The following is a 13,994-nucleotide window of genomic DNA, read 5'->3' as shown; positions in this document are numbered from 1 at the left end:
AGGGGAGTGGCAATTAAAGTGGAGAGAGGATAAAATGCAGATCGGATTCTTGTCCCCAGCTCGCCCCCAGACAGGTCCCAAGATCGCATTCTCCCCCCCCTCTTTCGGACTCTAGAAGGCTCCGCACCTAGTCTGACTGTGATAACTGTGTCTCTCTCCCCACCTCAGTCTAACGTCTCCATTATCAGTTTGGAGTGGGGAGTCTGGTTTAATCCAGAACTCCATTCACTTCCAAGAGCTGGTCATCCCCATGCCTGAGACATCATTGTGTGCAGAGCTGGCCTTAGGACCCAGCTGTCCAGAGCCTCCCCTGAAATCCCAAAAGGGGAGGGGCTCAGTCTACAGGAAATCCCCACCCCACTAAAAACGGACAGTCCGGGGAGCTTAACTTGCAGTAAGTCAAAAAGAAAAGGAGCCCTCCACGCCAGGAGGGCCTGACATAAGCAGGCGTGAGCCGTCCTTGGCTTGCACACCCCTGTGCCCGTGTGCAGCTCGGCCGGAGTGGCGCCCTTCCCCCAGATTTCAGGCCTACTGAGTGCCGGGCCTCAGCCATCCTGTGTGATGGAAGCAGGCCCGTCCACCTGGGCCGGCATCCCTTTCAGGGCCAAACCTGGAGGCAGGTGTTTATCCCGATCTGCATCTGTATGTGTGTGGGGGGAGGCGGCTGTAGGGACGGGGGCCTTGGTGCTCTTGCAGCTGTGTTGGAGCAGGGGCGTGCAGGGGCCCAGCTGTGATCGGTGTGTGCGCTCCAGCTGTGCTGTCACCTGGGCTGTTGGGCCACCAGGTGCAGGTCAGGGGGAGGTCAGAGGCGAGAGGCTCTCAGGAATTCCTGGCCCCTGATCCAAAATCCCCCGTAAGGAGTAAAGCTGACAGGCGGCACCTCGGACGTGGGTTATTTTAAGCCCATATGTCAGGCTATTGTTTCCGCCCCTGACATTTTCCTCTTCTCTGGCATTTTCTCTTTCTAATCACAATGCAAGAGCCATCTAGCTGCCGATTCTCTGCCCGTCTCCTCCCTTCCAACCTTAGCCAGCTGGTCCCGGAAGCTTAAATGGGGAGGAGTCGTGGTCCAGGCCTGACTGATCCTCTGGCTGGCTTTGGGGCCATGGTTGCATGGGAATTCTAACTCCAAGAGGGAAAAAGAGAAGCCAGCCTGACCCCAGACATAACCCACCCTGACCCCTTCTAGGACAGTGGGCAGGGTCTCTGCCATCCTTCCAAGAAGTGCCCAAGCCTGTTCTTCTTGAGACCTTCTTGTTTCTTTCTAGCCTTCTTCTAACACTGCCGTCCGCCCCCCCCTCCCCGCCCCATCACCTCCGCTTACCATCAGCGACTCACTTTGAAAACTTGGGGGTCCTGGCGAAGGCAGGCTCCCTACTGCATTGGAATCAGGGAGGTCTGTGCCCAGGCCATATGAAACCAGGAAAAGTTGAAAGAACACAGAGGTGAAAGATTTGAATTCAACGCTGAGCTCTGAAATTGAAGCTTTTTCTCTAACTTCTCTCTGCCCGGGCCCATCACCCATAAATTCTGACAGCTACTAGGGAGGGGAGTGGTCTTAAATGAGGTCATGTTCATGAAGACACCTGGCGTGGTGGCTGGCACAGAGGGGACCCCACCGAGTGGTGCTGGATGGAATACAGTTGTGATCAATAAAAGAGGAGGAGGGGCTGGGGCGGGGGTGGGAGAAACAGTAAGATGGTAGAAAGAAGGGCAAAAATTTTGCCCCAAGATGGACTCATTTTTCTGGGTAGAGGGTCAATTTTCTCCACCAGAGAGTTGTTGAAGTTGCAACTTCTTTCTGTGTGTAAACAGCTCAGTTTAATGTAGCTCAGAATTACAGACTGACTAGAAGGTATATAGTTAAATTGGTCTCGTTTATTTTAAATTTCTTAGATTGGGTTTTAGAAGGTAAGGCAAGCAGGAAGCTCGAGCAGAGGGTTGTATCTTTTAGAGCAGAGTGTACACACGCTGGCATCCTGATTTCTCTGCTAAAGATGCCTCTGGCCCCCATACAGAGAGCCCAGGTCCTATCCTGGCTGACATTCCACCCGTGTCTTCACAGAAGATGTCATTGCATCGTCATCTGCCCTCCCCGGTCCCCCAGCTCCCACTTCACGCCTTAGCTCCTCCCAAGCCCTCTCCGCCAAACACTTCCTAAGATTGTTTTCTATTTTTCAGTAATGCACCTGAACACCCAAGTCTTCAAGTTAAGAACCGTATGCTTTTCTTTAATGTGAGCAAAAAGTTCAACAAAATCCATTATATAACTACATCTGCTTTGTGAAGAGAGAAAAAATAGTGAATTGAGGTCCTATTTCTAATGAAATAAGTCAAAATTCACACGCATGCAACCTTATTTTGATTTGCTGGGGTCGCGACCAACCTTGGTCCAAAAACGTTCCTGCTTATTCTTGAACCCTGTGTTTTACTTTTTTTCCAAAAAAGTGAAACCATGGAAAAGCTGCTTTACCTAGGAAGCAAGTCTAGTCCTCAACCTTTTAAGCGAGCAGAAGTGGAGCCACTTAAGCAAGTAGAGCTAAAAACCAGCAAACTATTCTGATTCCAAAGTTTTCATCTGCATCACACCCCAGTATTTGTCCCTCACGCATCTACGTTTGTGATGTGGAAAATTTCCCTCTCAGTTCATTTGATGTGTTTAAGTTAAATCAATGTGGCCTTGCTGGCATGGTATCCTGGCATTGCAGGAATATCAGTGCCTCCAATTAGCTTCAAGAGAGAGTTCAACCCCAGGCACTTGCCCTAATGAGACCTGAGAACCTCTAGCTTTGCATGAATGAATGCAACTTCATTTGTGTGGCTCTTTTCAGCGTCTCGGCTATCGGTTGTATTATCTGCCAGTAAAATTCCCCACCTTCTTTTCAGAAAGAGAGAGAGAGGTGTGTTTGAAGGGTAAGTCAATGCCTTCTCATGGGAGCCTGGCGGAGAGGGGGGACATGTATGACAGCGACATCTGACCAGTCCATGTTTTGTTGGTAGTGAGGTTGGAGCTCTGAGGAACAGCCACTCATGTAAAAACTAAGGACACTGTCGTGAAGATGTGCTTGTGAAACCACCCTGTCTTCTGTACCTTATGCAGAGGATATACAAAGAATCTGGAACAAGCCCCAAGGGTGCAGGGGTTGGGGGAGGGGAGAGTAGGAATCACCTCCAGTCTGGCAGTAGGGACCAGGGCGGAATGACAGCTTGTAAAATAAGCCTCCATCAGTCTCCCAGGAGACAGCCGGCCTCAACTTGGGTGTTCCCCGCTTGTTAGCCTCACTCATAATTGGTCTCCCCTCCCATCCCACGTTGTTGGTTTTCTGTGTGTGGCTTTTGGTGTGAGCGTGTTAGGTCATCAACAAATACAATGGCAGGAGGGGGTGAGGGGGGACACACACGATTGTTTTAAAGAAGAAAGGAGAGAAAGGATGAGAGAGTGGGCAGGAAGGCTGTGAACAGAATGGGTAAGATGCCCCAGGATTTAGGCTTCCGAGGCAACCCCTGGAGGGCTGGGGGTAGTGCGCTCCCTGGGAGTTTTGTCTAAGGGAGAAGCAGCCTGCCAGGAGCTGGGGACCCTGCTGAGCGCCACTGGGGACACCGTCTATACCATGCAATTTTTGTTTGCTTGTCTCTGGAGGTGCCTGTAACATCCTGCCCATATCCGGTGCATCTCATCAAAAAGGAATTTCTCAAAAAATCCCAATTATTGTGGCTGCCTGAGAAAGGATGTAGCTTCAGGAGCAGCCCAGAATTCCCGCCCCTCCCCCCACCTCCCCGGGCAGACGGGCACACGGGCCTGTGCCAGCTGGCCTTTCCCCATCCATTTTAAAATAGTTTCTCCCACATTCCTCATGATCTTTTCCTCCACCCTACATTCTCTTTTTTCCTCTTCTCAGAGGAAAGCCAGTCCTGGGGTTAGAAGCTATAAGAAACGTGTAACAGTCGGACGTCTGTAAAGCCTAGCGCGAGCTGGCTTTGCAGTCAAGGGGCGCTGTAGATGCAGTGTATTGTTTTCACTCCACAAGGGAGCATTATAAGGCTCTGAGACCCTCAGATATCTGTTTACGGTATAAAGAACGTTTGACGGGAGAAGAGAGCAGCAGATAATTAAATTGAGCGGCAGACTCTTGGAGAGTTTTTTCTTGCATTTTTGGTTTTGTTTTTATAACTTCACGCCACCAACTGTTGGGCGGCCTGGGTTGCCATGGTGCTGTGGCCGGGGCTGCTCTCCACTATGTCCCTGACCCAGCAGAGACATTTGGGGTCTGAAATCTTGCTCTTCTGCTGCAGTGGTGACAGCACATTGGGGATGGTGGCGCAAAGGGGTGGGTGTTGGGGGGGGGTCTCCTCTGTGGCCGGACAGGGTGCCCGTTAAGTCTGTGGATGCTGGCCCGCGAGGTTAGGTCCACGGTGGGGATGGGGGACTCAGAGAACATTTCCTTCCGACCCCCTGGTGCAGGGTGAAGATTCCCGGCCCCAGTGGCCCTGCTGCTTTCTCCGGACAGTTCTGGTCTACGCAATTCAGAAGATTCTGTCTCGGTGACTCCAGCCCCAAGCCGGGAGGACCTCCAGACCCCCGATACTCAGAAGAGTGCGCTGCCCCAGAGAAAACCAGTTACCCCGAGGTACCTCCAGGTGCCTTCTTGAGCAAACACCCCCCCTTCCCCGTGCACTATTAAGCGGTATCTCTCGCTTCTCCCTGCGTCACCCGCGCATTAAAATTCCCCCAAAGCCCCGAAGGCCTGCTTCTCTGTATAAAGCCGGGAGAGGCGGGCGATAAACATCAGGCGTTTAAATGGGCCATTTGGAAGATTACATCTCTTCAGCGAGGGTCTTTCTTTCAAAACTCGCACTGAATTAAGGGCCGCGGCTACTCCGCACCGGCTCTCAAAGGCCGGGCACCTTTTAATTCGGCCGTGGAGTGGGCCGGGCGCGGTGACCCGGCGCCATCAAAGGCCCGAGGAAAGGCCGTGGGGCGACACCGTCTAATGACAAGTAATTGACGGATTCGAGGCCGCGCATTACCAGCGGAACGGGGAGGCATTAATTATTAAAAAACGATTAGCCTCGCGTGTGTCCCGCAGGCGGGCCATCTCGTTCAGGGAAGATAGCCAGCCACGCGAGCCGGAGCCGGACTTGGAGGGAGGCGGGTGCGCTCCCCGGTCGGCCTCGGGCGTGGTGGACAAAGGCGCGCGCGGCCCCGGGCGCCGGGGAAGGAGGGGACCGGGCGCCCAGGGTCCCCACGCATGGAAGTGTCCACAAAACTGACCCTGCCAATCACCGGGACCGATTTCTGCCCTTTTGGGTCCGAGATCTGGGTGACTGCGGCGCGGACTGGAAGAACTTTCCAGTTGGGGTGGCGGGCGACTGCGGTGACCCGGGACCTAGCGCGACCTACGTACGTCGTGGCGAAATACCAAACTGACCGAGCCGGCGTGGGCCTATCACGAGCCAGACACCCCGCCGTAGAAAGCAAACTCTCAGGGGTAATGCAGATTGATGGGGGGCACCTGGTAGACCCCAGAGGAAAGACACCTTTTCCTACGCTGCCCTCGACAGCCGAGGGTCCTGCGGTGTCAACTGGCAGCCTCGGAATCACTAGTTTACCGAGCCGTCGCCTTCCTGCAGACGGCAGACAGATGCGATCGGTCTGTCCGAGCCTCCAAACCCGGTGCCCCAGGCCAGCGCGGGGGAAGTGGGTGAGGAACGGCCCCGCGGCCGGGTTCGGCCTTTCCCTCCCGGACTGGGCTAGTGGCCCGGAGGCTCCCTGACCTGCCTGCGGTCGTGCGCGCTCGCGGCGAGAGCGCAGGGTTCCCCGGCCGCTCGGAAAGGCGCTGCGCCTCCTCGGCTCCCGGACGGCGGGAACCCCACCGCCGCCTGGGCCTCGGGGCTTCCTGGAACCCCCGAGACGGGACTGGAACCCATGCGCGTCCACGCTCGGGCCTCGCTCTGCCGCCTCCCAGTACCAGTGTGCCGTCTTCCACCGTCCCCATCCCAGGCTCTGAGGCCAAGGCCGGCCCCCACCTCCACCTTCCCACTGTCCTAGGGCGACAGGCGGCCCTCGGATCGAATCAGCAGCCCGGAGCGGCTGCAGGGGCCTGTGGTGGCTTCCCGTCGCTTCGGGGTCCCACCAAACTTTCCAGTTGTGCTCAGGCCCCAGATTCAGTCTGAGTGTGCAGCTCCTCGACCCCTCATCCTCCCACGCCGAGCATCCTCAGAATCCCCCGCAAAAAGGCCACCTCCCCAGCCCCGGGGTCTCCGCGACTTAGCTTCTCACTCCCCGTCCCCCAGGCGTCGAAGCGCCAGGGGCTGGCTGGGGGAGGGGAGGCGCGCGGACGGGAGTGGGGGCCGCACGCTCGGCGGGGACCCGGGCGCGGCCCCTGAGTGGGCGCGCTCCCTACCTGCGGTGCGGCGGGCAGGCGGGCGGCGGCGGCAGCGGAGCGTCCAGCGCGCGGAGGGAGGCGGCCGACTGCTCCGAGCCGAGGCATCCCCGCATTTATTTGAGCTCAAACCGAGCGACTGTTGACTTTAGCACACAAAGCAAAGATTTCACTGCCCGCTAGTTTAAAAATGAATATTTTACCAAGATATCGATCAGCGTTATAAAATTCAGTTAAGTACAATGGGATCCTGGCGAAAAAGAAAAAAAAAAATAATAAAGGAGGGAGAGGCAATATAATATCTGTGCAAATTTGCTGAAGTGTGACGTGGCACGGAAAGTTTACCCTCCTGGAATTCGGATCTAGAATGTTTTTTTCGGTTGTTTACTGACTGTTTATTCACAGACCACGGATGCTTAAACCCGCGCACGGATGGCGCGGGGAAAAGGAAGAAAAAGAGGGGAGAGAGAGGGAAAAACAAACGCTGCACCCTACCACGCAGAGTTGGGGGACGCGGGCGGAGGGCGGTCTGAGCGCCAGTAAGCTGGGGGCCCTGCGGGGGGAGGGGCTGGGGCGGGAGGATTGGGGGTGTGAAAGACGCAGGACGCGCAGAAAAAAGCCTCCGGAGCAGCCGGCTCCCCGACATCCTTTTTATGTATTCGGACAGAACGATATCTTATCTGGCCGGGATCAGTGGAGGGGGGCGCGCTAAGTAGTTTAAAACGACCCTCGCACAATGGGCGTGCGATAGGAAACATAGCAGGTTAGGGCAGCGCTTTCAGCCTTCATTGTCCCGCACTCGGCCCCCGGCCCTGCCTCTCGGCTCCTTCGCCACGGGAGCCTTTTATGTGATAATGAAACACATTTCAGGCTGGGCTCACGACGTGTGTGTCCTTGCCAGGGGGAGAGACGGCCCTGATTGCTGGCTGCGACCTCCGGATCCCTCCCACCAGCCCCCTCCCCAATTTCTCTTCCTTGTGTTCTTCGGGACAATGTGGCATGTTAAAAAGGGATTTGGAGGCGGGAGGCGGAGGCGAGGACCAACCCCCCTCAGGCGCGTGGGAAGGCCAGGGTTTGAGGGGCAGAGAGACCCCGCAAGGTGGGGAGGGCTCTCGCAGAGGTTGTATCCAGGCTTGGGGCGAAGCTGGGACACTCCAAGTTTGGTGGTCGAGAAGCCCAAAGATCTAGTCCGGGACACGGGAGCCTGAGCTTAGAAACCTGAGTCCGAAAGTTTTGGCCTCCGACTCTGCGGAGATTCTCACCCACCGCAAGCTAGCTGCGCCCTGGATGGCTCCTGCCCTCACTCGGCCAGCTTGCCTGCCAGCAGATGCCCAGGGCAAAGCCAAAGCGGAGCCCACTTTGTGAAGCCGGGCCCCGCTTGGCCTCCGAGGTTTCCACTTCGGTTGGCCGAGGATTTAGGGCCACTAGGCTGTCTGTGGAGAGAGGCAGTACGGTTTGTAAGCACTTACTCCGTGTCTTTCTTTATACTTTTCGGTTTTCCTTGAAGAATCACAACATACCCACTCACCTCCTTGGTGCTGTAATCCTAGATTGCCAACCCGGGCTAAGAGGCCACTTGGCCAAGGGCTCGGAGTTTGGGGGGAGGGGGGAGGGAGAAAACCTGCAGACCCTGGGATCCCACCCCTGACAAGGGGCACCTGGCCAGCCGTGCAGGACACCCCCTTACCTCTGCCTCATCCCCCAATATACATATTTTAAAAGATTTCCATCAGGACCCTGAGTTCCCTTTAAAATCACTTCCAGGAGAAAGTCTTTTGTTTCTCCAGACCAGATGCTCAAATGCATGGTTCCAGAAGCCTCACTACTCCTGGGCTGCAGCAAGTTCTACCAAGGTTGTGCAGAACACCTAAGTGAAGGTGGAGGGTGGGATGGAGGGTGGAGTGTAGACAAGAGGCCTGAGGCTGTCAATCCAGGCGGAGTTCCAATTCCAGGGAAGGATGAATGGGTGCAGAGAGGCAGTGATGAAAAGGAAAAGAGCTGCACCAGGAATTTGCAAGTCCAATCGGGGCTCCCTGCCTTGAAGGGAGGCCTAGGATTGGACATACAGGAAAAAACATGGAAAATCCAGGCTTCTTTCCAGAGAAGCCAGCCCCAGGGTCCAAGAGACGTCAACAACATTGCACCTTCACATGGCCCAGCTGGAAAATACAGATAGGATGTGTGGTTTCCTCCAGGCTTTGGAGATAAACCTGCATCATCCCCACAATCCCCAGAATGGTTCACCTGGGATCTGTGAGTTTCACTGTGTGTAAAGTTAAACCCAAAATTCAAAGAAGTAACCTTGAACAATGTTGAGTTCCATTAACGATGTCCTTGCTGAAGTGTTTAGGGGGAAGTGTACTGAAGTCTGAAATTTACTTTGAAATGCACCTAGGGAAATAAGATAAGTGGGCCGATGGAGGTGTGGATAGATGGACAGATATGCTGTATAACAAGTATAGTGAAATGAGAACTGTAGGACCTGGGCAATGGGTATGTGTCTGTTTACTGTAAAATTCATTCAACTTTACTTTGTCTGAAAATGTTAATAATAAATAGTTGATAAAACAACAACTACCTCCCCCAGAACAAAATAAAACCTGCAGCCAGCCAGGATCTCCCTCCCTCAATTTTTAAATAATTCCCAGGTCTGTTTATTTCTTAAATCAAGCAAAGGAAAAAAAATCTTGAAGATTCGAAGCAAAAAAACTGGCAATAACACTTTAATATAGATTTGTGGAACTCTGGTTCTTGTAGTCAGAACACACATTTATAAGCCATAAATAAAGCACGCGGAAACCATAAATTAATCAGACTCGAGACCTGAATTTCACCGTATCGAGAATGGGAATGCTTTTTTTTTTTCTTTTTCTTGATCATTTACAACAGACCCTTACATCATTTTTTCTCTGTTTTAAACAATAGTACAACTCTGTTTTCTGTTAAAACTACAGTTTTACACGGAGTCACTCACAAAAGTTTGTTTTTTTCTTTTTTGTTGTTTTTTGTTGCTTTTTTTTGTTTTTGTTTTTTTTAATAAAGTGAGACTTCCCTGCAATGACAGCAACGGAGAGAAACCACAACAACAAAAAGTCAGAATTCGCAGGTGCTTAAAGAAGCAGGCGTCTACACAGTAGTGGAAACTGAGGCTTTCCTTTTTCTCTTTTTTTTTGACTGTTTATCTTTTTCTCCCTTTCCCTCCTTCTATATCATGATACACGTCAGTGTGGCCCATGTGAGGGAGGGAAGAGCTGCAGAGGGTGAGGGGAGACCTCTGTTCCGGGGGCGGGGGTGTGACGGGTCCTTCTCCCTCGTATCTTTCCAGCGCCCCTTTCTCACAGAGTCTCTACCCCACTTCCTGTCTCTCCCGTCTGGGTCCGGGCTAGCCAGGTCACGCCGTCTTCTTAAGAGGAGTTCATAATGGGCCTGGAGTACACCCCCTGGTAGTAGGAAGTGTCTGGGGCCAGGGTCGAGGCGTCCAGGCCCGCTTTGTTCGTGACCGGGCCCATGGCCAGGCTTCCCGGCATGGGGGACCCGTAGCCGGGGTAGTGCATCGCCTGTTCGTAGGCCTTGAGGTCCATTTTGTGGGGCTGGTGGTGGTGATGGCTGTGGTGGTGTTGTTGCTCCGAGGACATGAGGTTGTTGATGGAGAAGGGGTGGTTGAAGGCATAGTGGTGCTCCGGCTTCAGGTGGGCCTCTGGCGGCAGGCCCGGGTGATGCGGCGGGCCCAGCAGGTGGGCCGCGGCCTGCTGCTGCTGCTGCTGCTGCCGCCCTGGCGAGGGCGCCGGCTCCGCGGGGCTCAACGCCGCGGCCGGCGTCCCCTTCAGCTCCCCGAGGCCCCCTCGCTTGTGCTCCTGGCACGGGGAGGCGCTCGAGTGGGGCGATTCGGTGCCCGCCGGAGTCTCGGAGACCGGCCCGGCGGCCTCCCCGAGCTGACCCTGCGAGGCCTGGGCCCCGGCGGCCGCCTTCTTACCGCCGCCCGCGGCGCCCGCGGCCTCCTTCAGGGCCAGCTGCTTCTCGCACTTGAAGCGCTTCTGGCGGCGCAGGTAGCAGCCATTCTCGAACATGTTGCCCGAGTCGGGGTGCAGGGTCCAGAAGGAGCCCTTGCCGGGCTTGTCGGGCGAGCGGGGCACCTTGAGGAAGCAGTCGTTGAAGGAGAGCGAGTGGCGGATGGAGTTCTGCCAGCGCTGCTGGTTCTGCCGGTAGAAGGGGAAGAGGTCCATGATCCACTGGTAGATCTCGCTCAGCGTCAGCATCTTGTTGGGGCTCTGCTGAATGGCCATGGTGATGAGCGAAATGTACGAGTAGGGCGGCTTGGCGTGCGTGTAGCTGCGCCGGTAAGTCTTGGGGTCGCGCGCGCGGCTCAGGCCCGCCTGCCCGTACATGGGGCTCATGGAGTTCATGTTCGCGTAGGGTGCCAGGCCGCCCATGGCCCCGGCCGCCTGCCCCCCGAGCGGGCTCAGGCTCGGGCTCAGGTGCGGCCCCATGCCAGCCACGCCGGCCGCCCCGGCCGAGCCGCCCATGCCGGCCATGGCGCCCGCCCCGGGGGACATGCCGGCCAGGGACGGGCTCATGCCCGCGCCCACGTACGACGACATGTTCATGGAGCCGGCGCTCATGTTGCCCGAGCCGCTGCCCATGGCGGCCGCCGACATGCTCATGTACGTGTTCATGCCGTTCATCCCCAGGCCGGCGTTCATGTTGCTCACCGAGGAGTAACCCTGAGGACAGAGCCCGGAGGGAGGCGCACAGCGTTAGCACCGCGGCTGAAGCGCGCCCGGCCTGACCGCCCCACCCCCCCACCCCGGCCACCGGGCCAGCCCAGGCCCCCGCCTCCAGGAAGGCCTCCGGGGAGTCCTGCCCTCGCCCGGCCCCGGCCCCGCGTCCGTTTCACCCGGAGCGCGCCGCGATCGCCCTCGGGGAGGTGGCGCGGGGGCCGCCGCTCTGCGCCCGTGGCCGCCTCCTCGCCCTCCTGCGCCTCGCTCAGACTCTAAAACAGAGGTCCCCGGGAGCGCCCCAAGCCAGGCATCCCAAATGCATCTCCCCTCCGCAGAGTACCCCCGACTCTCACGCCAGCATACCGAGCAGACGCCGCGGCCCCGGACGCCACCTCCGACCCTGGCCAGCGACCTGTGGGACAAGGCGCAGGGCGCTCGGCGGCCTCCCGCGGAGACGATCCCAGGGTCCTCGCCATTCAGCCTTCCTCTCGGGACCCCATTCTGGGCCCCAGGGGAACCGAAACGCGGTACCTGCGCGCAGTCTGGGTCCAGCCGGAGGCATTGAGTGGAGAGACAGGGAGGGGACCGCGAACAGAACTACACGCGGCTGGGCTCTGCAGCCACAAACTTTCTTTCTCTTTGTCGCCTAGTCCTGGACCGTTTTTCTCTACCTCAGCCCCCAACTCCTACCCACCTTCTCCACTCCAGCTCCCCACCCCCTCGCCGGCCGACCTCCCACCCCTCCCCAGCCGCGCGCTGCCAAACACAACTCTGTTAGGATAGTGCGTGGCTCGGCCACGAAGAGGATTTGGAGGCGCCGCAAGTCAATATTTGATCACAAAGTTAATATTATCTCAAGGCTAACAGTGTGTCGTATAAAAAAGAGACCCATTTGAGTCGAAGGAGGGTGGAAAAGGCGGCTGCCCGGAGCGGCTGGGGTGGGGGCCGGGGGCCGGCCAGGGCAGCGGTCCAGAGGTTGGGGCCGAGAGCGGACGCCGCCACCCCGCTTCCCCCGGCAAAGGCGAGTGCCTACCTCGGGCTCGGCATAGTAGCTGCTCCAGTCGGACGGCTCGTGCCCTTCCATCTTCACTGCTCCCAGCATACTGGAAGCCGAGTGCATGGCAGTTTAAAATTTAACAGCCCCAGCAAACGACCGGCAATCACCCCCCCACCCCCACCCCCACCCCCACCCTCCTTTCTAAAAAAAGTCAGCCAAGGCACCGTCCCCTCCCTCCCTCTCGCGCTCCCTCTCTCTCGGCTCCACTCCCTCTCTCCCTCGGCCGGCCGGAGGCAGTGGTTGGAAGTGGGCGGGAGGGGTGAGTCGCGGGAGGAGGGGGCCGAGGGTAGGAGGAGGCCCGGAGCCGATCCCCGCTGCCGGAGCGCCCGCCGCCCGCCGCCGCCGCCGCCGCCGCGCTCGCGGGCTGCCCGGTGGAGGCCGAGGCTGGCAGTGCCGAGCTGCCGGGAGGCGGCGGGAAGCGCGCGGCGCGGGGGCGGGTGGGGGTGGGGGTGGAGAAGAGGAGGAGGAGGAGGAGGAGGGGGAGGGAGGAGGAGGAGGAGGAGGTGTGGACCGCGCAGCGGACAAGTGCCGCAGTGACGTGGGCTGCTGGTGATATAGTGCGGCGCGCGGGCGCGGGCCTCCAATCCCCAGACCCGGGGCAGCCCATTTGAATAATCAGCTCACACCTGGGCGAGAGGGAGCCCCGGCCGGCGCCCAGCACCTGCCCTCGGCGCCCGCCCAGCTGCCCTGCGCCGCGCACGCGGAGCCCGGACTGGCGAGCGGGGCGGGTGGGCGCGTGGGCCCCCGGGTCCAGCCCCCTTTCGTCTGCGGGGAGTCCCCACGGGAGGAGGGACCCGGGACGAGGCCACCCAGTGGAGAGGCCCAGGGCTCTGGCCCCGTCCCCGTCCCATAGAGCCGGGCGCCTGGCGCGCCTGTCCGAGGGCGCGTCCGGCTTCCGCGCCCGGTCTCCCCTCTGCAGAGCCTTATCACAGCCGCATTTATTTATCCCGGATTTCTTAGTTCTCAGTGCTCATTCCCTGTCAAAACAACCAGCCGCTGACGGAGCCAATCTGCAAAGCGCTGTCGTATTTAGAAAAACTGTGTACACACCTTTAACTCGCCTGTTGCGGCTGCTGGGAGGCCCCTCCCGTTACAGTTAAGACCCGGAGCGGCCTCGGGAGGCGTGCGGGGCGCCGTGTCCCGCCTCCCCGGCTTTTTGCCTCCTCCGAGCCAGGACTCCAGCGCCCGACGGGGCGACTGGAGGGGAGGAGCCCCGTCCCACGGTCCGGGTGCCGGGCGCAGGGCGCGCGCGGCCCCGCCAGCTGCTGCGACGGTTGGGAGACTATTTGTCTCTGACAGTCAGGACGGCGTGTTTCAAGGTTACTTTTCAGTCACAACTGAGGTGCCCACAGCATTTCGTAACTAAAACAAACAGGGCAGGAGGTGGGGGACGAGGCGGGAGGAGAGAGGGGAATTAAGGAATCAATAATGGGGCATATGGAGTCCGCCTGGCTGTGGGCGGGGGTGTCTCTGACCTCTCTGCTTTCCTGTTTTATAAGAATTAGAAACCCCAGCAACCATATGCGTCCTTTTTATTTTCGATCCAGCTTCTGAGTTCAAATGATCACCTGTCCTGGGCCAGGTACCAAGACCTCAGTGAGCCAGATTGGGGAGGGGGCGGGGAGGCGGAATACTACACGTGTTTGGAGGTGGACGCCCTTTCTTGGTTCTAAACCCCGGCTGGGCCGTGAGGATGCGGCCCTGCGCCCTCAACCCCAAAGAGAGAAAAAGTAGGAAATAGTGGGTATCTGGCCCACCTGTCCAGAGTTATGGGTAATGGTGGCAGAAGACAGAAGCGAGGTGGCAGGCACGGAGCAGAGCGAGGGGCACGGAAGG

General features: G+C 57.7%; 1 protein-coding gene across 1 annotated transcript; it reads right to left on the bottom strand.

Moving 5' to 3' along the window:
• Positions 1-9,487: 9,487 nt before the first annotated feature.
• Positions 9,488-12,221, bottom strand: FOXA2 (forkhead box A2). The gene is made up of 2 exons (XM_068523975.1): positions 12,135-12,221; positions 9,488-11,104 (listed from the first exon to the last, which is right to left on the bottom strand). The coding sequence occupies exons 1-2, from the start codon at positions 12,219-12,221 to the stop codon at positions 9,788-9,790; spliced, it is 1,404 nt and encodes a 467-aa protein (XP_068380076.1). The 3' UTR covers positions 9,488-9,787.
• Positions 12,222-13,994: the final 1,773 nt, after the last annotated feature.

This window comes from Eschrichtius robustus, chromosome 16, assembly GCF_028021215.1.
Source record: "Eschrichtius robustus isolate mEscRob2 chromosome 16, mEscRob2.pri, whole genome shotgun sequence".
In the NCBI taxonomy this organism is placed as follows: domain Eukaryota; kingdom Metazoa; phylum Chordata; class Mammalia; order Artiodactyla; family Eschrichtiidae; genus Eschrichtius; species Eschrichtius robustus.
Note: the sequence above shows the minus strand (reverse complement) of the source record. Positions and strands in the feature narration are given on the sequence as shown.

Coding starts and splice junctions, on each gene's coding strand:
- FOXA2 (XM_068523975.1), bottom strand. CDS start 12,221: ATGCACTCGGCTTCCAGTATGCTGGGAGCAGTGAAGATGGAAGGGCAC. Junction 11,105..12,134: donor GCTACTATGCCGAGCCCGAG/GTAGGCACTCGC, acceptor CTCTGTCCTCAG/GGTTACTCCTCGGTGAGCAA.